At 46.3% G+C, this 25,989-nt stretch overlaps 1 protein-coding gene across 3 annotated transcripts in view; it reads left to right on the top strand.

Moving 5' to 3' along the window:
* ATP2A2 (ATPase sarcoplasmic/endoplasmic reticulum Ca2+ transporting 2) overlaps positions 1 to 14,558 on the top strand; it is a 73,530-nt gene extending 58,972 nt beyond the window's left edge. The window contains exons 12-21 of one of the 3 annotated variants that reach the window (XR_004439588.1): positions 2,469 to 2,591; positions 2,692 to 2,910; positions 4,170 to 4,505; positions 5,768 to 5,988; positions 6,706 to 6,908; positions 8,362 to 8,447; positions 8,721 to 8,854; positions 9,465 to 9,582; positions 9,668 to 10,927; positions 13,768 to 14,558. Coding sequence is in view for 2 of the 3 variants with exons in the window: in XM_033220645.1 (XP_033076536.1) it covers positions 2,469 to 2,591; positions 2,692 to 2,910; positions 4,170 to 4,505; positions 5,768 to 5,988; positions 6,706 to 6,908; positions 8,362 to 8,447; positions 8,721 to 8,854; positions 9,465 to 9,582; positions 9,668 to 9,937 (1,710 nt within the window). In the remaining variant the exon portion in view is untranslated. Of the gene's footprint in view, positions 1 to 2,468; positions 2,592 to 2,691; positions 2,911 to 4,169; positions 4,506 to 5,767; positions 5,989 to 6,705; positions 6,909 to 8,361; positions 8,448 to 8,720; positions 8,855 to 9,464; positions 9,583 to 9,667 lie in introns of all 3 variants that reach the window. The other 2 variants (XM_033220646.1, XM_033220645.1) reach the window with 2 other exon arrangements.
* Positions 14,559 to 25,989: the final 11,431 nt, after the last annotated feature.

Here is a 25,989-nt window from a genome sequence, read left to right as displayed (position 1 = left end):
TTCACTCTGCCAGTAAGCAAGTAGGTGGATCCTGGCAGAGCCGCGCTGCCTGTGATCTATTAGTTGGTATAACTAAAAATCTGAGGCAGCCTGAAAACTCAGCTTCACAGATTGAGGGTTTGAGTCGTTTGATTCTAGACCTCTGACTACTCCTGCCCAGTGATGGGAAACAAGTCATGTCATAGGGCTGAACTGGCCCTGGCTCACTAGCCAGTGACCACACAAGTACGGGCAACACTGTCATCCTCATGTCTCCCTGCTCCAGAGCTCCTTTGTCCCATCTTTTTCACATCCCTTCACCAAAGGATCAGAAATAGCTGTCATGCTGCTCGTTCACTAAGGAGTTCCAAACAGAAGCTCTTTGCCTCCCTTCCCACTTGAGACAGCAGGAACCCATGTGTAGTTTAGAAGCAGAGAGAGCAGGTCCAGCGTTTTGGCCCCATGGCTTGTTTGGCTAGGTCCGTGGTTCTTGGCCAGCATAGTACTGAAAGAAAGGGATTTCCCTCCCCCACTCCCAGCCCAAGACCTCTCACCTGGGTAGGTCCACGCCTTCCTCAGAATCATTGTGTGTTCTTCTAGTCATCCCAGTGCCATTGGTGCAAATGCTTAATTGAAACTAAACACACATGTGATTGAGATGATACAGAATCCAGCGTAGCACTCATACCCATTCCTTTGCTGCCTGAGGCAGTTCAGTGGCTGGCAGTCCAGCAGGATTGCTGCAGGGCCCTGAGCCCCATCTAGTCAGTTCAGCAGGCTTCAGTCCTCTCGTAGGTTAGATGCTGATGTTCTTGGGGATTTCTGTGATGATTTTTTAAATGTGTGTGAGTGGGAGCAAATTAATGTCATTAACTCCCTACATTAACCAAATTAAGGTGGAAAAAAACGGTAGGATCACCTCAGTAGGTGCATATGATGAAACTCATCTATCACACCAAACTAAGACTGTAAAAGCATGTCTTCAACGCTGACGGTGTGTTTATACAGAGACCATGCTAACACAACAGAATTCTCACCATTTCTACTCGGTATTATACTGGCATTCCTGGTCTGTGTAATAGGCAAGAAAAGTATAAAAACTAGAAGAGAAGGGGTATCTTTAGTTGTAGGTAACGGTGGAAAGCCAAAGGTTAATTCTCAGTCCTCATCTTACCTATTTTGTTGGTGCTGTCACTCGCTCCCTCTTTGAAGCACCTCTTCACTTATCTTCCATGATCCCACACTTGCTCTCCCTCCCTGGCCTCTCATTCGAGGTCTTCTTAGCTGGGTCTTTCACATAGCACCAGGAGGTGAAGGCCCCATAGTCCTCAGCCATTTCTGTGTATAGTTACTCCCATGATCTCTTCTGGTCTCATGACTATAATCAGTGGCCACTAACTATCTAAAACTACTTAGAATACTTAAAAAAAAAAAAAACTACTTAGAATACCTAAAAACACTTCCTTAGGTGCCCTATAGGCCATATTCACTTAAAGTGCTTATCCATCACATGTGACGACCACATGAATAGTGGCCACAGCATTGCCATCTTTCAGAGAGTTCTGATGGACAGCTCCGCTTGGGGCCGTCTCTTCACCTCCGATGCTCCCTTTTTCAAGTCAGTGTCATTGTACTGAATGGCATTCCTTGTCTCCCTTCAGCCAATTCTTTTGTTTTTTGAGACGGAGTTTGCTCTTTCGTCCAGGGTGAAGTGGCGCAATCTCATCTCGCTAGAATCTCTGCCCGCCCCCCGGCTTTAAGCAGTTCTCCTGTCTCAGCCTCCTTAGTAGCTGGGATTATAGGCGCATGCCACCACATCTGGCTAATTTTTATAATTTTAGTAGAGACGGTTTCACCATGTTGGCCAGGCTGGTCTTAAACTGCTGACCTCGGGTGATCCACTGCACCTGACCACCTTCAGCCAATTCTTGACAACTAGAGCTTGAGACCCTCCGTTGTCTTCCTTTTTTACTTGTCATAAAAGCCAAATGCCCCATAATGACTTTTGAGATATTATGACCTGCTTCTACTGTCCTCTGCCATTTCCTGTCTCACCTTTTGCTCATGTAAACTGTTCCAGCCACGTTGGCACTCCTTCACCATTCCAGGACTTGCCAGGCTGCACTTCCCGTTCTCTGCCTGGTGGGTCTTCACCACCACCCATCAGGTTCATGCACATCTTTTCAGGCCCCATGGGGCCATCTTTATTCATATGTCACTGTCTTCTGACCACTTTAGGTAACAGTACGATCTGTACATATGCAAATTTTCTGTCCCCCTTCCCTTTTTCTCCATAGCACTTGTGTCACTTTTGCATTTTAGTCTCTCTCCCCTAAAATAGGGGACAAGTTTCATGAGGGCAAAAACTTGTCCGTTTTGTTTATTGCTGTATCCCTAGCATCTGTCATGTAATAGGTGCTTACTATTTGTTAGGTTAAAAAGTTTAGAAATTGCCACGCAGTAGTATTCCATATTTGTTCCCTTTGTAGGTCATTAAACAGCTGATGAAAAAGGAATTTACTCTCGAGTTTTCACGTGACAGAAAGTCAATGTCGGTTTATTGTACACCAAATAAACCAAGCAGGACATCAATGAGCAAGATGTTTGTGAAGGCAAGTATGGCAGATTGCAATTGAGATGTTCTTACCAGGGTTAAGATCCTGGTGAACCAGTAAAAACAAAATTGTTGATCTAAATCTGTAACATTTCCAGGGTGCTCCTGAAGGTGTCATTGACAGGTGCACCCACATTCGAGTTGGAAGTACTAAGGTTCCTATGACCTCTGGAGTCAAACAGAAGATCATGTCTGTCATTCGAGAGTGGGGTAGTGGCAGCGACACCCTGCGATGCCTGGCCCTGGCCACTCACGACAACCCACTGAGAAGAGAAGAAATGCACCTTGAAGACTCTGCCAACTTTATTAAATATGAGGTTAGCTAATGAAAAGTTTCTTTGTCCACACCCGGCACAATTCATTGTGTTTAAACAGTACTCCTTCAAGCAAAAGGTCAAACAGTTCTCACTTTTGCCAAGAAAGAGGTGTGGTTATTTGTTTTTCTCCATGCCAGCTATGTCACCCTTAAAATTTAGATTGCTGCTTCAAACATACATAGTTAATAATTTCATAAAAGTCTGTTATTTTCAAAGTAGAATAATCAAGATGAGCTTAAATAAGCTTGTAAACCCCATTTTGCAGCTCATCTAAATCATGATTTTTTTTTTAATTGGGGATATTTCTAGAATATTCATTAGTTACTGAAGGTCAAAAGATCCAAGTTGGAGATTCCTTCCACTTTTCTACTTAGAATAGAATTCTTTAAGATCAAGGATGTGACATCCTAAAGCTGTGAACAAAATGAAGAAGCTTTGGTATTGTGGGCTCAGAATAGCACAAGAGTTAAAGAATGGTTTGGTAACAGCAGTGTAGTGGTATTTTTTTTTCCCTCATAAGAAAATGCAGAAACCGGCCAGGCGCAGTGGCTCACACCTGTAATCTCAGCACTTTGGGAGGCCAAGTCTGGCAGATCACCTGAGGTTGGGAGTTCGAGACCAGCCTGACCAACATGGAGAAGCCACGTCTCTACTAAAAATACAAAATTAGCCAGGTGTGGTGGAGCATACCTGTAGTCTCAGCTACTCTGGAGGCTGAGGCAGGAGAGTCGCTTCAACCCGGGAGGCGGAGGTTGCCGTGAGCTGAGATTGTGCCATGGCACTCCAGCTTGGGCAACAAGAGTGAAACTCCGCCTCAAAAATAAAAAAAAAAAGAAAAGAAAATGCAGAAGCCTGTCTCAATGTTGAGGCATTTTTCTTTTTTTTTTTTTTTTTTTTTTTTTGAGACGGAGTCTCGCTCTGTCACCCGGACTGGAGTGCAGTGGCCAGATCTCAGCTCACTGCAAACTCCGCCTCCCGGGTTCCCGCCATTCTCCTGCCTCAGCCTCCCATGTAGCTGGGACTACAGGCGCCCGCCACCTCGCCCGGCTAGTTTTTGTATTTTTAGTAGAGACGGGGTTTCACCGTGTTAGCCAGGATGGTCTCGATCTCCTGACCTCGTGATCCGCCCGTCTCGGCCTCCCAAAGTGCTGGGATTACAGGCTTGAGCCACCGCGCCCGGCCGTGTTGAGGCATTTTTCAAACTGGGGGACAAAACCTAGAATTTGCCACTTTTATTTAAAGTGATGCTCTTATTTTAGACCAATCTGACCTTCGTTGGCTGTGTGGGCATGCTGGATCCTCCAAGAATCGAGGTGGCCTCCTCCGTGAAGCTGTGCCGGCAAGCAGGCATCCGGGTCATCATGATCACTGGGGACAACAAGGGCACTGCTGTGGCCATCTGTCGCCGCATCGGCATCTTCGGACAGGATGAGGATGTGACGTCAAAAGCTTTCACAGGCCGGGAGTTTGATGAACTCAACCCCTCTGCCCAGCGAGATGCCTGCCTGAACGCCCGCTGTTTTGCTCGAGTTGAACCCTCCCACAAGTCTAAAATTGTAGAATTTCTTCAGTCTTTTGATGAGATTACAGCTATGGTGAGCATGTTTGAACATGTTCAGGTGACTCGGGCTACACAAGCACACAGTGAACTCTAATTTTGACCGCTGGATTTTTTTTGTCATTGTTCCCTCATTTGGAATTTGTCATGATTTGGGTATTTTCTCTAGAATTCGGTGAATCAGTGGTTGGCATGTTGTGTACTACTTGCAGGGAAGATCCTAGAGTCGTTTAAAACCCAGAAGGGCCTTCCAGATCAGTCCCAGAGGAACAATCTGGTGAAACAGTCTCTTTTTTAAAGGCGACATGTTTTTATCTTAAGTTTTCCAAAAATTGAGGATGTAGTCAGTCAGTGGTCTGTCACCCTGTGTTTGGATTGCCCTGCTTTTTAAGTTGGATGTTCTTTAAGAGCTGGCTGTTAATGAAGCATTTCCAGTATTCTTCCCCTCACCTGATTTTCATCCAGATATATTATGTTAAATTTACTTTCTTCTCTTTAAAAAAAAAAATACTAGTTTTGAAACATACTGTAAGTGTACTCTCCTCTCCCCCCGAGGTAACTGAAGTTGGAATTCAGCAAAAATATTAAAAACATGGGAATGCTGTTTTTGTGTCTGTAGATAATATTATTTTTGCATGTTTTTGAAGACATATTTTTTGGCTGAGTACAGTGGCTCACGCCTGTAACCCCAACACTTGGGAGGCCAAGGCAGGTGAATCATTTAGGATCAGGAGTTCAACACCAGCCTGGCCAACATGGTGAAACTCCGTCTCTACTAAAAATACAAAAAATTACTGGGTGTGGTGGTGGGCACCTGTAATCCCAGCTACTTGGGAGACTGAGGCAGGAGAACCACTTGAACCGAGGAGGCGGAAGCTGCAGTGAGCTGAGAGTGCGCCATTGCCCTACAGCCTGGACGACAGAGTGGGACTCCATCTCAGAAACATAAAAATTTGCATATTTTTGCAATCTTCACCTTTCTACTTAAAATTTATCCATGTGGATACAAGTACTTCCTCTTGACTGCCACATAGGTTCTGTTTTTGTTTTTAGTAAGATAATACAGATAAATTTGAAGTCCCCTTTGTCCCACTTCGGTAAACTTATTTGGTAATTTTACATTTCCTAGGTAAAACGTGTTTTGTGACGCCAACTTAAGGAACAAAAATTCCGTAACTCTTTGTCAAGAGACCTACGGCTCTATTCATTTTCCTCCTGCTTCCCATTCAGTGGGCTTTTGCCCAGGGGTGTGAGTGTGGCATGCCAACTGGCTGACCCAACCATTGCTTTCCCTTTCAGACTGGTGATGGCGTGAATGATGCTCCTGCTCTGAAGAAATCTGAGATTGGCATTGCTATGGGCTCTGGCACTGCGGTGGCTAAAACTGCCTCTGAGATGGTCCTGGCGGATGACAACTTCTCCACCATTGTGGCTGCCGTTGAGGAGGGGCGGGCAATCTACAACAACATGAAACAGTTCATCCGCTACCTCATCTCGTCCAACGTTGGGGAAGTTGTCTGGTAGGTCTCTGTGACAGCATCACTTACTGTATGCCTTTATCTAAATGGGTCATGGAGCCCAGTTCTCCCGGTTTGCTCTCCAGATTGCAGCAGCTTTGGTCTTTGTGCCTGAGTTGGAAGAGGGGAGTGGGCAAGACAAATGCCTTCTGGAAGCAGTGGTGCTTTGGCCCTCGGGAGGGTTGTCTGCAGCTGCCCCAACATGCAAAGAATCCTCTTTAACATGAAACTGAGCTTAATCAGATAGTCATGTGAAATTCTTGCCCTCTAAAAGTTGGCTTTATCTCAGTCAGCTTAATTATTTATTTTTATTTATTTTTTTGAGATAGTCTCGCTGTCATCCAGGCTTCAGGCAGTGGCACGATCTCAGCTCACTGCCCTCTCCACCTCCTAAGTTCAAGCGTCCCAAACAGCTGGGATTACAGGCATGTGCCACCACTCCCGGCCACTTTTTTGTATTTTAGTAGAAATGAGGTTTCACCATGTTGCCCAGGCTGGTCTCTTAACTACTGAGCTCAGGCAGTCTGCCCATCTTGGCTTCCCATAGTGCTGGGATTATAGGCATAAGCCACCGCACCCGGCCTCAAGTCATCTGAATTTAAGTAATAAACTAAGTAAAAGCTTTAATTCAAAATTGGGTATAAGCGTTTTACAGATTACGTGAAGTTATTTAATCGTTGTCATTTGGGCTCTCTGTCTTCTTTTCTTGATTGGAAACAGTATTTTCCTGACAGCAGCCCTTGGATTTCCCGAGGCTTTGATTCCTGTTCAGCTGCTCTGGGTCAATCTGGTGACAGATGGCCTGCCTGCCACTGCACTGGGCTTCAACCCTCCTGATCTGGACATCATGAATAAACCTCCCCGGAACCCAAAGGAACCATTGATCAGCGGGTGGCTCTTTTTCCGTTACTTGGCTATTGGCTGTGAGTACAATTTTTTTATATTACAGATGTTTAAACAAAATGTCATCTGAAATTTTGTAAATTCATCCCTTAAAAGCATATTTTTTCTTCTATCCCTGTATAGGGTAGCAAAAGACAGAGATGCCTTCTTACAGTTCGATGAACTATACACCCAGTTTACTAAAGTCCTTTCACAGTTAGTTCCAGTTTGAGCATCCTGCCCTTACTTGGGCTTTTGTGAATGAGCAATTAAACATCAGCATTTTCAGATTTAGCCCTGTGTGCAAAGGGATAAGAATGATTCATGCTAGGTTCTGCCTTCTAAGAGTTCATAGGTGGGATTTGAATAGATAATTGTCACCAAGATAAAAAATTTAGTCCCTATTTCCATAAGTAAGAGAAGGACTGCGCAGTGGCTGGTCCTTTTTATACATAAATCATCTATTTAGTCCTCATCTTCCTCACCCCAGGTGCCATTGGTTCTTCCACATTTCATAGATTGGGAAAGTAAGGTGAAATCACTTCCCTGGGATCCCATAGGAAGGCATTGTGTTTTCATAATATATTCACATGACTTAAAATTCAAAAAGCACACTATGGCATAGAGTTGAAAGGGTTTGGGCCAGTCACTTCCCTCTGGCGTTGAGATGCTCATGTACCCTGTGCCCTTCCGGAAAGATGGCAGCATGCTGTGCACACCTCCATGCTGACCCTTGTCTTGCCTTCTTCCTGCTTGTCAGATTCTTCCATATCTGGACATGCGTAGCGCCTCATCGTTGCAGCCAGCGGCTTTCGTGCTCCATTATAATTCGTGGGTTAGTGGGTATATGCACTTATTTTTGGTGCTACCACATGGGGATATTCACCTCGTCTGAATTCTGTGTGTTCTCTGCTGCACCTTATTGCTTCTTTGCAGTAAACTTCCTAAACTCAAAGCTAATACTGGGGGAAATCCCAGGAGCTGCTGAGGGCAGGGCCATGCTGCTCAGTGTTCCACCCTAGCTCCTGACGGCATTTCCTTAGAAGGCTGCTGCTGGCCCTCTAATGGAGCAAATAAATCTGTGTACAAGTAGCAGCATTAGTTTGCCCAAAAGTCATGGTGTGATCTAGTCCACCAACACTGTGCAGCCTTACATGGAGGACACACACACTTGCAGCCTTAAAGTACTACCCGCTGAGAGCAGAAGGCATGGCAAGGGGAAAGGTTGGCACAGGATGGAGCAAGTGCTTTTTCTCACATTCTGGAGGAGAAGTTATCCAGTTCTTCTGTACCAGAAATACCCCTGTCCTTCGGAAACCAGGGTCTAGTTGCTCTGGCTACCAGGCGTGAGCAGGTGGTGGTAGCACCACAGGCTCTGGTTTCCATCACCGTCCCATGTCTATAATCTTCATCCTTGTGGGGATTGGCCTGCGTGGCCTTGGTGGCAGCGAGCCCTGCAGAGGCAAATGCGTCAGTGTCGTTATTTGTTCCCAGGTTACGTCGGCGCTGCTACCGTGGGTGCTGCTGCATGGTGGTTCATTGCTGCTGACGGTGGTCCAAGAGTGACCTTCTACCAGCTGGTACTCAGTCACTTTTCTTTCTGTACCTTACATGAGAAGTGTTGTGAGGCCTCGACCTTTCTGTATTTTGGGTATCTATCAAATCATCTTAAGACTCAAATGATGAACAGTTACATCTAAGATGATTCTGAAGGACCAGGGCTTCTCTGAGAAATTGGGGTGAACCTCTTGGCTGGCTCTGCACTCGGGCTGGTCTGTGCTAGGCTTGGTATGGGGTTGGTGCCTGGACTTGGAAAATATACTAGGCTGATAGGAATTTGGATTTTCTTGCAGAGTCATTTCCTACAGTGTAAAGAGGACAACCCGGACTTTGAAGGCGTGGATTGTGCAATCTTTGAATCCCCATACCCGATGACAATGGCGCTCTCTGTTCTAGTAACTATAGAAATGTGTAACGCCCTCAACAGGTTAGTGCACCTTCACGGCAGGCTGAAGCGAGCATGCTGCCAGGGCACCGGGGAATTGTGTGTAGTCACGGTTGATTAAGGATCACAGGACAGTTCTTCCCTTCCAAAAAGGAGAACAGGCAACACCAGTTTTAAAAGCATGAGCTGTCGTCACCTCCAGGAAGTAGTGGGAGTGCTTAGCCCTGTGTTTCTTAGGAGCTCTTCCTTAAAAGAAACCGTGGGGGGCCAAAAATAGGAACTTTGGTACCCCTGTATGCCAGCACCCACAGGGAAGGAACCTCACCCTTTCACACAAATGGTACCATCCAATTAAGCCCGTGACAAAAATGGAAATTTCTAAATAGCCCATGTCTCCAAGGCAATTGGAAACAGCTTTGAACCCACTAAGCTGGGGTCTGCTGTGCCAGAACATAGACATACAACTCAGTTTGTCCTACATTAGGACATTCTCTTTGCCTTCGCCACTGTAGAAAGTTAGTGGAGTTGGGTCAGCAGATGGTGCCAGATTAATAGCCACCTTACTGAAGTGTAGTCCAACAGGGTCTTACTACCACTGTGACATGTGCCTTGCCTTTGAGGGTACGTTCCACCACCTCTCCTTGCTCTGCAGCTTGTCCGAAAACCAGTCCTTGCTGAGGATGCCCCCCTGGGAGAACATCTGGCTCGTGGGCTCCATCTGCCTGTCCATGTCACTCCACTTCCTGATCCTCTATGTCGAACCCTTGCCAGTAAGTGGTTGGGTGGGGCTTGGGCTGGGGACCAGCCACCTTCCTGGGGAGACTGGAGGCATGACACATCTTCTCTGTGTGTCAGCTCATCTTCCAGATCACACCGCTGAACGTGACCCAGTGGCTGATGGTGCTGAAAATCTCCTTGCCCGTGATTCTCATGGACGAGACGCTCAAGTTTGTGGCCCGCAACTACCTGGAACCTGGTAAAGAGTGTGTGCAGCCTGCCACCAAATCCTGCTCATTCTCGGCATGCACCGATGGGATTTCCTGGCCGTTTGTGCTGCTCATAATGCCCCTGGTGATCTGGGTCTATAGCACAGACACTAACTTTAGTGATATGTTCTGGTCTTGACTGACAGTTTTCCATAAAGAAGATGTTTAACTTAATCAATTAATTTTTTTATTGTTTAAAGCAACTGTCTATTTCTGCTGAATTTTCACATGAACATACTGGCTGGTGATGGAGGTTTCATACTCTAGATTTTGTTTTGCTTTTTCTGACTCCAGTGGGGCAAGATTTTCCTTTTTTATACACATAATTAAAGTGTCCATTGACATGTACAGAGAACTAACACTATTTTATGCAAATATTTTTTTGTAGATGAAAAAGCATGTACAGTGTTCTGTTTAATACTCATCCTTGTATAAAAAAAATAGTTGAGCCAGCAGACATTGTCAGCAAATTAATTGGCAGCAGATTTTAGGAAATGAATGTGTGTGGTTTTTTTCCTAAAACTAAATAGCATGTATTGTGTCTTCTGCATGATGATCTGGATTTAATTTGGTATCAGAGTCTAATTTTTATTCATAAGCCAATTTTTCTGCACTGAGCAGAGTCTTGCTACCTCAGTCAGTATTGTTTTGGTTTGCTACTTCCCTCACCCACTTCGGCCTCCGTTCACCCCACCCCACCACCCCTGCCTCTCTCCACCTCACCCCTGCCCTGCTTGGCTTCTTCTTTAGGATTGTGATGGTTCGTTCAGTTTACATCAGTTTTAATGAGAGGTATGCCTGTACTCGCTTGTGCAGAAAACATTGTTTCAGATTCAATCGACTGGGTTTATGTCCCTTCACATAGTTTTTAAGGTTATTTATTTAAATGTCTAATGTATTTTATTGTAACAGACATTGTTTTGCCAACATTGCCTATTTCAGTGGCACATCACAATCTAGTTTTAAAAAAATAAAACATTTTAAATGGACAGAGAAAAATAACTGTCTTGTTTTTAACTCTTAAGTGGCTTACCTGGGACTAACAGACATGTCCAACTTTCTCTCCAGTTCTTAGCTCAGAACTTTAGTTGTACTCTGCTTGAGGGGAAGAAGGCTCCTGCTCTGCTGCGTAGGTAGTCATAGGAATTGTATTCTTAATGTACAGGCACTTACTTGTCATCTGTGGTGTACATTTTATGCAAGTTTCTGCTGGCCTGGTGTAGAGAACATAAGGGCAAGTGTGCGTGTGTATGTGTGTGTTTTGTAAAATCTGTAAATAGCACATGACCAAATGAACATATTGTATAGAACTATTTTTATTTGAATGTGGCACTAACCACCACCACCGTTACTACGATCAATGTTTGCGCATGTTCAAGATGAGTCTCACCAACAGTGTATAAGTCAGTAACAGTCCTAACTGTGGTGTTTTCCTCCAATGCCTTCCAACATCCATCAACTAACGTGAGTATTTTCTTCCCTGGGATTTGGATGCTTTAGCCTAAAGGTGACTGCTACCAAGGGAGATATAAGCCACCCCCATGTCAGACGCTGCTGTGCTCCCTGATGCCCTGTGAGCAGCGGGGTTGCCTGTGGCGCCTGCCATGTGACTTGGGTGCGGCATCAGCTGGCTGGAGGTGTGGCTTTCATAGACTTCCACAGGCTGCCCAGGACAGCGGCTCCACAAGATGACCGGGAGGGCCCAAGCCAGACAAAAGCCAGAGTGGGGAGAGGCATTTCAGCCAGACCAACAGGCTGAAGGAGCTGTGCCGTCTATAGTGCTAAAATGAGGGTTCACAGCTGCCAGGAATCATCCCAGAACATTGCTACTTGTTCATTAAAAAGCTAAAAACTAGTGAAAGCAAGTAACTGAACCAGTGAACTCTGGCTATCAATAGGTTCATCTTAAATAGGCCACTTACCCCCCGACCCCCTACCCCCCCACCGCCCTACCCCCCACCCCCCTTTCTTGGTCTTGTCCTTGTGGCTAAGACGTATCACTCCAGGGGATGTTAAAGCGCAGTTAGTAGGACATGGCTTTGCACAGCCCAAAAACCAGCTTACTCCTTAGCCAGAGTGTGAGGCCTCGACTATATTCTTGAAAATGTACTTAGGCTCTCGTTACTGGGATGACCAGTAGATGTAATGCAGATGGAGTTTGGGGAGGGTTAGGAGACATCAAGCAGGACAAGGTGCTGCTTAGTTCAGAGGGCCATGTTCAAGGGGTGGAGGTGGAACCTGGAGACCGACTCTTAAAAGCACACCCCGTGGCTGGATGTGGTGGCTCATGCCTGTAGTCGCAGCCCTTTGGGGGCCATGGCAGAATGATTGCTTGAGCCCAGGTATTCGAGGCTAGCCTGGGCAGCAGAGTGAGGCCCTGTCAAAAAAAAATCAGGCTTACTGTGAGGCCTCCAAGGCTGCTTGCAGGCAGCTGTGGCTCTCGGGAAGGGAGGCTGCTTTGCTCAGCAGGGAACATTTGGGGCAGGGGGTAAATTTTGCCAGTTTGAGCATCATGAGGTGTAACAAGAAATAGGTTGAATGGGCCAAATGCAAGGAGTACATCTCTGGGCTGCAAACTGACTTGAGTGCTGCACTATTACTATTCAGTGCAAACAAAACTCAGCTTTTCCTGACTCAGTTCCTTGACCTAGTGGCCTTTACAAAAAGTGTAGTGTGGCGTGCTGTCACACAGCCCCTGGCTAGCTTCATGGTTTCTCAGCTTCAGACCCCTCCAGCCCACAGAGGAGCCCATGGAGGGACCCACTTCCCTTGGCCCAGACAGCTGGGAGCGGGTTAGGCCCACTGCTGCTTTGAGCAGGGCCACTTGGTCCATTTCACTGTAAGGCTTTGCCGGGTGAAAACATTTCAGCATCTCCTCCTCAGGTCAATCCATAAAGACCAGGTCCAGCACCGTGGTCTTAGCACATCCCTGGCCTCAGGCCCTCACCCAACAGTGAGGCAGCAACTGCCCAGCCCCGCAGTGCGTCTACTAAGGCGGCTCTTGTTTGAAACTCAGTTCCACATTCTTTCCTGATGTGCAGGTGGCTGAAGGCCCAGCCATCAGTGTCACTTGTTGCCACCCTGTGCCTCCCTTGGCCTCTTTGAGCTTTGCCCAGAACAACAACAATCTCATACATACCCTAACTGGGAAACCATTACTGCAGAATGCAGATGATCCATTCTGGAGGAAGCCGTCCCTTGAGCTCGGTGAGCTCCCAGGCAAGCAGGGCATCTGGCCGACTTCCCTCACAACAGCTGCTCCCACATCCCCTCAGACTGGAGCCTCAGCCTTGACTGAGGCGGGCAGACCTCAGGAGATCTGAGACCACAAGCATTAGCTCAGTGTCTACCAAGCATCTAGCCACTGCCCAGGGCCAGAGTCTACCACGTCTGCAGTGCCTGTGAGCAGAGGCATCAGTTGCCCTATGACTGTAACCACCAAATTGTCCAAACACCCCCTGCAGTTAGCAAGAAGGGTAGGCTTCACCCTCCCTTACTGAGGAGAATGATGCGGAGGAGTTTCCACTCCAGAGCTAGGCAAGGCAGGCCAGCAGCCAGAGGCCGGGTGCCCACAGGGCAGGGACAGGAAGGCTGTGCTGCTACTGGCTGCTCACTTCATCAACCTCACCCTCTGCACCACTAACCAAGACCTTGTCCTTTTGCGTGTCTCGCTGCTTTCATACCTGCAATGATTGTGTCTGCCTCATGGGATTTTCCTCCAGAACCTTTATTCTGTAGCCAGAAGACATGAGGAGTCTGTGTCACTGAGCCAGTGCTTCTAGATGCTGCCCTGTGTGGGCGGCGCCTCAGGGACAGTAAATCAGAAATGCTGGTCTTGAAACCTTGAAAAGATCAAGCTGAATGTTCCTTTTCATCTGTCGCTATTGATCTTCATCTATTTAAATAGGTATTCTAACGTTTCCTCCCTGTATTTTCATGAAGCTGATTTCCTCTCTCTTTCCTTTTCAGCAATACTGGAGTAACCGCTTCCTAAACCATTTTGCAGAAATGTAAGGGTGTTCGGTTGCGTGCATGTGCGTTTTTGGCAACACATCTACCAACCCTCTGCATGATTGATGTTGGGGAAAAAGAAAAGTAAAAAAGTTCCCAACTCACTGTGTGTTATGTGGAGGAAATGTGTATTACCAATGGGGTTGTTAGCTTTTAAATCAAAATAATGATTACAAATGTACAATTTAGCTTAATCAGAAAGCCTCTCCAGAGAAGTTTGGTTTCTTTGCTGCAAGAGGAATGAGGCTCTGAAACCTTATCTAAGAACTTGGAAGCCGTCAGCCAAGTCGCCACATTTCTCTGCAAAATGTCATAGTTTATATAAATGTACAGTATTCAGTTGTAATGCATGCCTTCAGTTGTAAGTAGCCAGATTCCTCTCCAGTGACATTGGAACATGCTACTTTTTAATTGGCCCTGTACAGTTTGCTTATTTATAAATTCATTAAAAACACTACAGGTGTTGAATGGTTAAAGTGTAGGCCTCCTGTTTTCAGTTATTTTCTGAATGTGTAGACAGCTATTTCGCACTATATTAAATGTAACTTATTTAATGAAATCAGAAGTAGACAGGTGTTGGTGCAATACAAATATTGTGATGCATTTATCTTAATAAAATGCTAAATGTCAATTTATCACAACGCATGTTTGACTTTAGACTGTAAATAGAGATCAGTTTGTTTCTGTGCTGGTAACAATGAGTGTGGCACAGACATGGTTTCAGGTAAATAAATCTATTCTATGATAAATTCTCAGTGTGGTGGTGACTGTTCTCCTGTGGGAGGGGGAGTGATGGGCACCAAGGGCCTCCACTCCACACCCGGGCCTGCCCCTCTGTGGGGAAGCAGGGGAGGCTCATGCTGGGCAGGGAGGCCGTGTGACTGGAGGGGACAGGAACCTCTTGGACTTGACTACACAGTAGACAGGCCAACTGGTAGCAGGTTCGCCCATGTGAAGCCCACCCTGGCTCCCTGCCCTTTAAGGATGGGGAAGCTGAGTGTCACCAGTGGGGTCTTAAACACACAAGGCCTCACTCGTCAGTGTGGTGAAGGAAGCCAAGACTCCGCGCTCTACATTGTTAGCAGCCTGGAAAGATTTGGAGACTAGCAATGGAGAGATGCTGCTTAGGCTGTTCAGATCCAAAACTTCCACACTCCCCATTGCTGACAGGTATGGGATGGAGAGGTGAACAGAACTGAATTCATTTACTGGTTACTTTAGTGCTTATTTGGCAGTGATGGGTTTGGGATTGGGCTTCTGGTTTTGCAAATTCCCTAAGATGATTCTTTTATCACTTTTAAAAATACCAGGATACAAGGATAGATGGATGATTATAAATCTAATTTTTAAAACTATCAGTTCTGGGCAGGCGCGGTGGCTCACGCCTGCAATCCCAGCACTTTGGGCGGCTGACGTGGGCAGATCACAAAGTAGGAGATCGAGACCATCCTGGCTAACACGGTGAAACCCCATCTCTACTAAAAACAAAAAATTAGCTGGGCGTGGTGGTGGGCACCTGTACCCCATCCCAGCTACTCAGGAGGCTGAGCCAGGAGAATGAATGGCATGAACCTGAGAGGTGGAGCTTGCAGAGAGCCGAGATCGTGCCACTGCACTCCAGCCTGGGTGACACAGCTAGACTCTACTGATCAGTTCTGCTGATGGAGAAAAAAATTTTTGATAAAATTTAACATCCATCTTCTAAAAATTATCCCTACGTACCATTTATTATAACGAGAAACCAAAAGTGTTAACGCTTTAGAGTTGCATTCGAAGTCCACTGTTGCCCACTACCAAACACTGTTCTAGAGGTGCTAGTCAGTACAATCGGGCATGAGAAGGAAAAATGCCTTGGAATGAACAAAAGGCTACCAGGGTCATACTGGGTCAGTGTTCCTAGACAGGAACTATGCTGTTCCTACAGAGAAATGTTGAATGATTCAGGGAAAATTGACAGCTGAATGGGAGTGACACATAATTCATACTGATATATGAGAATACCAGTGGTGGCTTTAACACAGGCCGATCCTAACAAACATCAGGCAGACAAAAACCAAGGAAGCACACCAAACTCTTCAAGCTATAGTAATTCAATGCATCACTTGAGAAGGGCGGTGTTTCAGTTTAGTAGGTAAAAGTTGGATTATTATGTGGGTGGTCATCTTGAGAAAAATAAAGCTGTATCCCTTATACCCAATAAATTGCAAATGGATCAAAATATTTGGAAAATGCAACTACACCCCCAAAAGAAACATGGTTAAATGGTATAAATGAGAAAATGAATAGCTCATGTGAAAAGATGCTCAACTCCACTGGCAAATTAAAATCACGAGGTAACATCTCGAGAAGTGGGTCTTCTGACGCCAAGGATGGAGCAGCTAGCGAGCATGCATTCTAAGGAATGACCAAAATCACTCAGCCTAGAGGTGCTCTCAACACCCTCACCCCCACCCCCACCCCCACCCCCACCCCAAGCAGGTCCACTCCTAGATACGCCTAGAGAATCACACATGGGGAAGAGCCACTGCAGAGTTTTTGGAGAAAAATGAAACCAGCAGGAAAATGGGTGAGTACATTCAGGCATATGATACTCGGCTATGAAATAAGCTAGAACTACAGTATCAACTTAAATAAATCCTCAACAGTGAAGCCAAGTGCAGCAAAATATCAACATACACAATAATACCACCTCATATTCTCTAAATGTGGCCCACAGGCCAAGCTAGCTAAGGAGAGAGAGTGTACACCAGAGCGTACGTCAACGTGGACTGATACCAAACAGATTGGTAAGGAGTTTGTGGACATCAGCCAGAGGCTGTGAAAGCCCGAGTCGACAGTGGTTAATTCAGCGAGGGAGAGGGGCTGAGACGAGGAAAGGCAGGTAGAGCTTTACCTATCAGGAAGGTGTAGATGGACGTGTTCATTAATGCCTGTTTGTGTGTCAGATTTTCATTTTTGGGGAGGGTGGGAGGTGACAGAGTCTCTCTCCCAGGCTGGGGTGCAATGGTGCCATCATGGCTCGCTGCAGCCTCAACCTCCTGGGCTCAAACGATCCTCCTGCCTCAGCCTCTTGAGTTGCTAAGTGCGTACTACTACACCTGGCGAATTTTATAATTTTTGCTAGAAATGGGATCTTGCTACTTGCCCAGGCTGGTCTTGAACTCCTGGCCTCTAGTGACCCTCCCATGTCAGCTCCCCTAGTTGCTGGGATTACAAGCATAAGCTACCACACACAGCTTTCAGATTTTTAAACATCTGTATCCTTTGATCAAGCATTTCACTTTCCTGAAATCCTCCCTTATGTTCAAAATGTATAATCCCTACTGTACTCTTGTAGCAGAAGATTGGAAATAAGCTGATGTTCATCAAGAGGCAAGAATTGAATAAGCTAGAGAGCATTCAAACCATGGAATACCATGCAGCCTTTGAAAAAGACAAGGTACACGTGTGTACAAGCAAGGAATGGATGTCTGATATACGTTGTCTGCCCAGAGAAATATTCAATTACAGAGTAGTTTGTATTATAATCTACCATTTAAAAAAAAACGGAAGTTAACAGTTTCTAGTAATGACAGTTGCTGAGAATAACAAAATGCTGCATATAGATGGCAGATGGTGGAAGCCAGGTTTCTCTCTGTTGGAGTGGGAGGAAACAGGAAGCAAGGGGAGAAGCTAAGATAAGCAAGGGGAGGAGGCTAGAATAATCCATGTGGTAATGAATTAGAGCTGGAGATACAGGATGAAGTCATGTTTAGCTTCATATGTATGGATGTTTTCATATAGAAATACTGACAGTGGCGAGGCACAGTAAGTGACTCATGCCTATAATCTCAGCACGTTAGGAGGCTGAGGCAGGAGGATAAGAAGCCCAGCAGTTGAGACCAGCCTGGGCAATACAGTGAGACCCCGTATCTATGAAAAATTTTAAAAATTAGCCAGGCATGGTGGTGCATGCCTGTGGTCCCAGCTACTCTGGAGGCTGAGGCAGGAGGATCACCTGAACCCAGGAGAACAAGGCCGTAGTGAAGCCAAGATCACACCACTGCACTCCAGCCTGATGCAGTGAGAGCCTGTTTCAAGAAAAGGAAAAAAGAAAAACTGCTGACTGATGTGTATATACACAGGTCACTGCACACATGCATTTCCTTGTACTGTCAGCTCAGAAGGCAATGAACACACTGGGCTCCCAGTGTTACGTTTCTTTTTTTTTTTTTTTGAGACAGAGTCTCACTCTGTCGCCCAGGCTGGAATGCAGTGACCGGATCTCAGCTCACTGCAAGCTCCGCCTCCCGGGTTCCCGCCATTCTCCTGCCTTAGCCTCCCGAGTAGCTGGGACTACAGGCGCCCACCACCTCGCCCGGCTAGTTTTTTGTATTTTTTAGTAGAGACAGGGTTTCACTGGGTTAGCCAGGATGGTCTCGATCTACTGACCTCGTGATCCGCCCGTCTCAGCCTCCCAAAGCGCTGGGATTACAGGCTTGAGCCACCGCGCCCGGCCCCAGTGTTAGGTTTCTAATGCCATTCTCCAATAAAAAAGGGCTCCTTGGAGAAATGGCTGATTCTAGAGATGGGACAGAAAACGTACAGCACATGCCTGGAGAATACCAGAGCGCCATAAAATGAAGGGCTCAAAAACAGCAATCAAACATATGGTTATGTGAAAGGGACACAGGAGCCAACTGAAAAAGCCACAACAGCCAAAGCTGAAGAATGTGAGCAACAAAATAAAGTAGTATTGGACTAGAATCCAAAGTATAAATATCCACGAGTCCACGCTGACATAAACAAATAAATAAATGGGGGTGACTACAAATCTTCCATGCAGAATTCCAAGTAATTTACATGGACACTGCCTCAGGAGGTGGAGGCTCTGTGGGCTGTGCAATGCCCCAAAGAGCACATACAGTGGGGACAGGAAAGTGCCCGTCACTGTGGAGACCTGACATACTACCTCAGCCAGGAGGTGTCATGGGCCCTTGATCTCAAGTGATGAAAACGGCAGTTTACCTCTGTAGTCTTCCTCCCAAAATACACAACCTCAGTCTAATCATCGAGAAAACACCTGACCAATCCCCGAACGAAAAATCCCTGACTGGTACTCCTCAAAATTGTTGAGGTCATTAAACCAGGAAAGTGAGAAAAGCATAATCATCAGAATGTAAAAATGAATGGGGCCGGGTGCAATGGCTCACGCCTGTAATCACAACACTTTGGGAGGCCAAGGTAGTTGGATCACTTGAGGTCAGGAGTTCAAGACCAGCCTGATCAACATGGTGAAACCCCATCTCTACTAAAAATACAAAAAAATTAGCTGGGCATGATGGCACATGCCTGTAATCCCAGCTACTTGGAAGGCTGAGGCAGGAGAGTCGCTTGAACCCAGGAGGTGGAGGTTGCAGTGAGCCGAGATCAAGCCACTGCATTCTGGGCTGGATGACAGAGAGAGACTCTGTCTCAAAAAAAAAAAAAAAAAAAAAGCTGAGCGTGGTGGCTCATGCCTGTAATCCCAGCACAGGGAGGCCGAGGTGGGCGGATCACGAGGTCAGGACATTGAGATCATCCTGGCTAACATGGTGAAACCCCATTTCTACTAAAAATACAAAAAAAAAAAAAATTAGCTGGGCGTGGTGGTGGGCACCTGTAGTCCCAGCTACTTGGGAGGCTGAGGCAGGAGAATGGCATGAACCCGGGAGGTGGAGCTTGCAGTGAGCCGAGACTGCACCACTGCATCCCAGCCTGGGCAACAGAGGGAGACTCCGTCTCACCAAAAAAAAAGGTTGGCCAGCCCAATATAGTGAGACCTCGAATCTGCAAATAATTTAAAAATTGGCCAGGCACAGTGGCTCACAACTGTAATCCTAGCACTTGGGGAAGCTGAGGACGGTGGATCACAAGGTCAGCAGCTCAAGACCAGCCTGGCCAAGATGGGGAGACCCCGTGTTTACTAAAAATACCAAAAAAAAAAAAAAATAGTCGAGTGAAGTGTCAGGCACATGTTATCCCAGCTACTTGGGAGGCTGAGGCAGGAGAATTGTTTGAACCCAGGGGGCGGAGGTTGCAGTGAGCCAAGATCGTGCCACGGCACTCCAGCCTGGCTGGGCGATTGAGACTCCATCTCAAAAAAAAAAAAAAAAAAAATTAAAAATTATTCTGGCATAGTAGCACATGCCTGTAGTCCCAGCTACTGAGGGGCCTGAGGCGGGAGGATCATGTGAGCACAGAATTTTGAGGTTACAGTAAGCTGATTGGACCACTGGACTCAAGCCTGAATAGAGCAAGACCCTGCCTGTCTCAAAAACAAAAAACAACTTCATGGTTGTATGTGGCAACAGAATTGACACAGCAAAATAATGAATGAGGCTGGGTGCCATGGCTCACGCCTGTAATCCCAGCACTTTGGGAGGCCAAGGCAGGCGGATCACCTGAGGTGGGGTGTTTGAGACCAGCCTGACCAAATGGAGAAACCCTGTCTTTACTAAAAATACAAAATTTGCCCGGCATCATGGCAGGAGCCTGTTAATTCCAGCTACTTGGGAGGCTGAGGCAGGAGAATCACTTGAACCTGGGAGGCAGAGGTTGTAGTGAGCCGAGATCGTGCCATTGCACTCCAGCCTGGGCAACAGTAGCGAAACTCTGTCTCAAAAAAATAAAAATAATAATAATAATAATGAAACGGTCGATGAGAATAAATTAACTAGAATGCAGCAGAAGGTGAGGATGGGGAAAAAGGCTAGTCAACATTCAAGATGCAAGAAAGGTAAGATATCTAGAAGACAGACTGAGAAAAATGACAAAGTCAAATATACATTTCATTGTACCTTCAAAAGAGGGCCAGGCACAGAGGCTCACGCCTGTAATCTCAGCACTTTGTGAGGCTGAAGTTGGAGGATCACTTGAGCCCAGGAGTATGAGAACAGTCCTGGCTACTTGGGAAGCTGAGGCAGGAAGATCGCTTGAGGCCAGGAGGTGGAAGCTGCAATGGCCATGAGCATATCACTGCACTGCAGCCTGTACCACAGGCACATGCCGTCACATCTGGCTAATTAAAAAACATTTTTTTCACTAGGTGTGGTGGCGCATGCCTGTGCAGCTACTCAGTAGGCTGAGGTGGGAGGATCGCTTCAGTCCAGGATACAGAATAAATAAAAAGAAATCCAGGCTGGGTACAGTGGTTCACATATAATCTCAGCACTTTGGGAGGCCAAGGTGGGAGGGCTGCTTGAGCCTAGTACTTCGAAACCAATCTGGGAAACAAAAGCAAAATCCCATCTCTACCAAAAAAAAAAAAAAAAAAAAAATTAGGTGGTCATGGTAGTACATTCCTGTATTCCATATTCCCAGCTACTTTGGAGGCTGAGGTGGGAAGATGGCTTGAGTCTGGAAGGCGGAGGTTGCAGTGAGCTGAGATTGCACCACTGCACGTCCAGCCTGAGTGACAGAGCCAGATCCTATCTCAAAAAAAAAAAAAAAAGGAGAGAGAGAGAAGTCAATCATTCCAGCTCTAGACATAGTATAATAAACTGCAGAAAACCAAGGAAAATCTTAAGAGCAGTGGGGGATGGGGCAGGGGTAAACATCATCTTCAAAGGAGACTGACGTTAGAGCAGTAACAATGAAAGCCAGAAACCAACGGGATGACAGCTTCATGTGCTGAAGGTGATTAATGGCAACCTGGAGAGAGTATGTAGTATTTAAGCATATAGTATTCAGGGTGAAACAAAGATATTTTCAGACAAAAACAGAGTTCTTCAGGCCAGGCGCAGTGGCTCATGCCTGTAATCCCAGCACTTTCGGAGGCTGTAGGAGGACCATTTGAGGTCAAGAGTTTGAGACCAACCTGGCTCAACATGGTGAAATTCCATCTCTACTAAAAATATAAAAACTAGCTGGGTGATAGTTATGCACATCTGTAATCCCAGCTACTCAGGAGCCTGAGGCAGGAGAATCACTTGAGCCTGGGAGATGGAGGTTATGGTGAGCCGAGATCACACCACTCCAGCCTGAGCAACACAGTGAGACCCTGTCAAGAAAGGAAAGGAAAGGAAAAAGGAAAGGGGAAAGGAAAGCAACAAACAATTCTTCATTGGCAGACCCACACTAAGGGAAACTCCAGATGGGGATGGAGGTAAACAGAGCCTAAATGATCTGAGAGCTTTTGTCATCCAAGAGGATAGACAGTAAAGACATCAGTTAACTTTAGGTGTGGATACGTTAAATAAGTACATTGCAATTCCTAGGATAACCACTAAAGGAATAGAAACACAGGCAAGACTAGCAAGTTGGCTGAAGGAAAAAAGGAACGTAAATTTACAGAATAGAAAGGATAAGATGATAGATTCCAACCCCAAATATAATCAATAACAACATTTTAAGAATATACTACGGCCGGGCACGGTGGCTCAAGCCTGTAATCCCAGCACTTTGGGAGGCCGAGACGGGCGGATCACGAGGTCAGGAGATCGAGACCATCCTGGCTAATACGGTGAAACCCTGTCTCTACTTAAAAAATACAAAAAACTAGCCGGCGACGAGGCGGGCGCCTGTAGTCCCAGCTACTCGGAGGCTGAGGCAGGAGAATGGCGTAAACCCGGGAGGCGGAGCTTGCAGTGAGCTGAGATCCGGCCACTGCACTCCAGCCTGGGTGGCAGAGCAAGACTCCGTCTCAAAAAAAAAAAAAAAAAAAAAGAATATACTAAATATGTTATTCCTGTTCCTCTATTCCAAGAGAATTCTGAGACGTTCCTATTTTGGAAAGCAATCTGTACTTCTTTTTTTTTTTTGAGACAGAGTCTCGCACTGTTGCCCAGGCTGGAGAGCAGTGGCGTGATCTCGGGTCACTGCAAGCTCCGCCTCCCAGATTCACGCTATTCTCCTGCCTCAGCCTCCCAAGTAGTTGGGACTACAGGCACCCGCCACCACGCCTGGCTAATTTTTTTTTTGTATTTTTAGTAGAGACGGGGTTTCACTGTGTCAGCCAGGATGGTCTGGATCTCCTGACCTTGTGATCCGCCCGCCTCAGCCTCCCGAAGTGCTGGGATCACAGGTGTGAGCCACCACGCCCAGCCTAGTAATCTGTACTTCTAACAGGGCTCCTTGCAGGGGCAGGAGAGAAAAACACGTCCAGTAGTGAGCCAGTGAGTGTTGATAAAGTTTAAATTGGATGTTTTTCCATCAAAATAAGTAGAGGCTGGGCGCAGTAGCTAACACCTGTAATCCCAGTAATTTGGGAGACCGAGGCAGGAGGATCACTTGAGCCCAGGAGTTTGAGACCAGCCTGAGCAACATAGTGAGAACCTTGTCGCCACAAAAAATTAGCCAAGGCCGGATGCAGTAGCTCATGCCTATAATCCCAGTACTTTGGGAGGCTGAGGTGGGCAGATCATGAGGTCAGGAGTTCAAGACAAGCCTGATCAACATGGTGAAACCCCGTCTCTACTAAAAATACAAAAGTTAGCCAGGCATGGTGGTGCATAAATAGAAATCATAAAAAAAAATTGTAAGTTTGGAAATTACTGGGTGACAGAGCAAGACTCCGTCTTAAAAAAAAAAAAAAAAATTAGCCGAGTGTGGTGGCATGTGCCTGTAGTCGCAGCTATTAGGGAGGCTGAGGCAGGAGGATCACTTGAGCCCGAGAGTTGATGCTGAAGTGAGTCACGATCATGCCACTGCACTCCAGCTTGCACAAGAGTGAGACCTTGTCTCAAGAAAATAAATAAGTAGAGGCCGGGCGCGGTGGCTCAAGCCTGTAATCCCAGCACTTTGGGAGGCCGAGTCGGGTGGATCACGAGGTCAGGAGATCGAAACCATCCTGGCTAACACGGTGAAACCCCGTCTCTACTAAAAAATACAAAAAAAAACTAGCCGGGCGAGGTGGTGGGCGCCTGTAGTCCCAGCTGCTCGGGAGGCTGAGGCAGGAGAATGGCGTGAACCCGGGAGGCGGAGCTTGCAGTGAGCCGAGATCCGGCCACAGCACTCCAGCCTGGGCGACAGAGCGAGACTCCGTCTCAAAAAAAAAAAAAAAAAAAAAAGAAAATAAATAAGTAGAAATCATAAAATGTATTTTGTAAAGTTTGGAAATTACTCAAAATGCCTTGATTTGTGACTAAGAATGTACAAACTTTAACATTTATATTTTTTGATATTAATCAATCATAATCTATTAAGAAATAGATTCCATTAAAAACTGAGACTTAACCAGGATTGTGTCTCATGGCACAATCTTGGCTCACTGCAACCTCCATCTCCCAGGTTCATGCAATTCTCCTGCTTTAGGCTCCCAAGTAGCTGGGATTACAGGTTCATATCACCAGATCCAGCTAATTTTTTGCATTTTCAGTAGAGACAGGGCTTCACTATGTTGGCCAGGCTGGTATCAAACTCCTGGCCTCAGGTGATCCACCCACCTCAGCCTTTTTTTTTTTTTTTTTTTTTGAGACAGTCTCGCTCTGTCGCCCAGGCTGGAGTGCAGTGGCGCAATCTCAGCTCACTGCAATCTCCGCCTTCTGGGTTCAAGCAATTCTCCTGCCTCAGCCTCCTGAGTAGCTGGGATTACAGGTGCGTGCTACCACACCCAGCTGAATTTTGTACTTTTAGTAGAGAAGGGGTTTCACCATGTTGATCAGGCTGGTCTTGAACTCCTGACCTCGTGATCTGCCTGCCTCGGCCTCCCAAAGTGCTGGGATTACAGGCATAAGCCACCATGGCCAGCCACAATTTTTTTTTAATTACAAGGTCTCGCTATGTTACCCAGGCTGTAGTGCAGTGGTTATTCACAGGCATGATCCCACCACTGATCAGCACAGGAGTTCTGACCTGCTCAGTTTCTGACCTGGGCCAGTTCACCCCTCCTTAGACAACCTGGTGGCTCCCTACTCCTCAGAAGTCACCATATTGATGCCAAACTTAGCACGAACACCTGACTGGCATAGCATACTGCAGAACTCTGGGGCTCAAGCGATCCTCGCACCTCAGCCTCCCAAGTAGCTGGGACTACAGGCACATTCCACTGTGCCTGGCAAAAAAATTTCTTTTAATTAGCCAGATGTGCAGGCACGTGCCTGTGGTCCCAGCTAAGTGGGAGACTGAGGTGGCAGGATGGTTTGAGCCCAGCAGGTTGAGGCTGCAGTGAGCTGTGATCACGCCACTGTACTCCAACCTGGGTGACAGAGTAAGACACTGTCTCAAAAACAAAAAAAGAAAAACAACATGAGAGTTTTGGCTGGGCGTAGTGGCTCAAGCCTGTAATCCCAGCACTTTGGGAGGCTGAGGTGGGTGGATTATCTGAGGTCAGGAGTTCAAGATCAGCAAGGCTAGCATGGTGAAACCCCCATCTCTACTGAAACTACAAAAATTAGTCCGGCGTGATGACAGGCGCCTGTAATCTCAGCTACTTGGGAGGCTGAGGCAGGAGAATCACTGGAACCCAGGAGGCAGAGGTTGCAGTGAGCCAAGAGTGCACCACTGCATTCCAGCCTAAGCAACAGAGCCAGACTCCGTCTCAAAAAAAAAAAAAAGAAAAAGACTTTACTTTTTGTAAACTCTGCTGATAAACTGTGCAAATATAAAAGGGGGGTGACATATGCATATCCACTTGTGTGATTTCAAATTATTTCTGGAAAAATACATGAGAAACTAGTAACTATGGTTGCTTCTAGAGAGGCAACTAGAAGGTAGGCAGGGTGGGGAAATTTCATAATTTCCCTTTTTGAAAATTGCTGTCTAGTCTATTTAGAAAGAAAAAAAGAAAACTGTTCTGACTTATTATGTGTGAATCTTAAAAGGATATATATAGGCCACGAGTAATGGCTCATGCCTGTAATCCCAGCACTTTGGGAGGCTGAGGTGGGCAGAACACTTGAGGGCAGGAGCTTGAGACCAGCCTGGCCAACATAGCGAAATCCCATCTCTACTAAAAATACAAAAAAATGAGCTGGGTGTGGTGGAGCATGCCTGTAATCCCAGCTACTCGGGAGGCTGAGGCAGGAGAAACATTTGAACCTGAGAGGAGGAGATTGCAGTGAGCTGAGATCACGCCACTGCACTCCAGCCTGGGTGACATAGCAATACTCTGTCTCAAAAAATAATAATAAAAACCAATGAAATTGAATCCCTACATCACACCATAGAGAGCACATTTTGACCTTGAGTAAGGATTTCTTAAGAACTGTAAAACACGGGCTG

This window comes from Trachypithecus francoisi, unplaced genomic scaffold (assembly GCF_009764315.1).
Source record: "Trachypithecus francoisi isolate TF-2019V2 unplaced genomic scaffold, Tfra_2.0 Lachesis_group11, whole genome shotgun sequence".
Lineage (NCBI taxonomy): Eukaryota > Metazoa > Chordata > Mammalia > Primates > Cercopithecidae > Trachypithecus > Trachypithecus francoisi.
The sequence above is the reverse complement of the archived record's forward strand: the minus strand, read 5'-3'. Positions and strand labels throughout refer to the sequence as shown.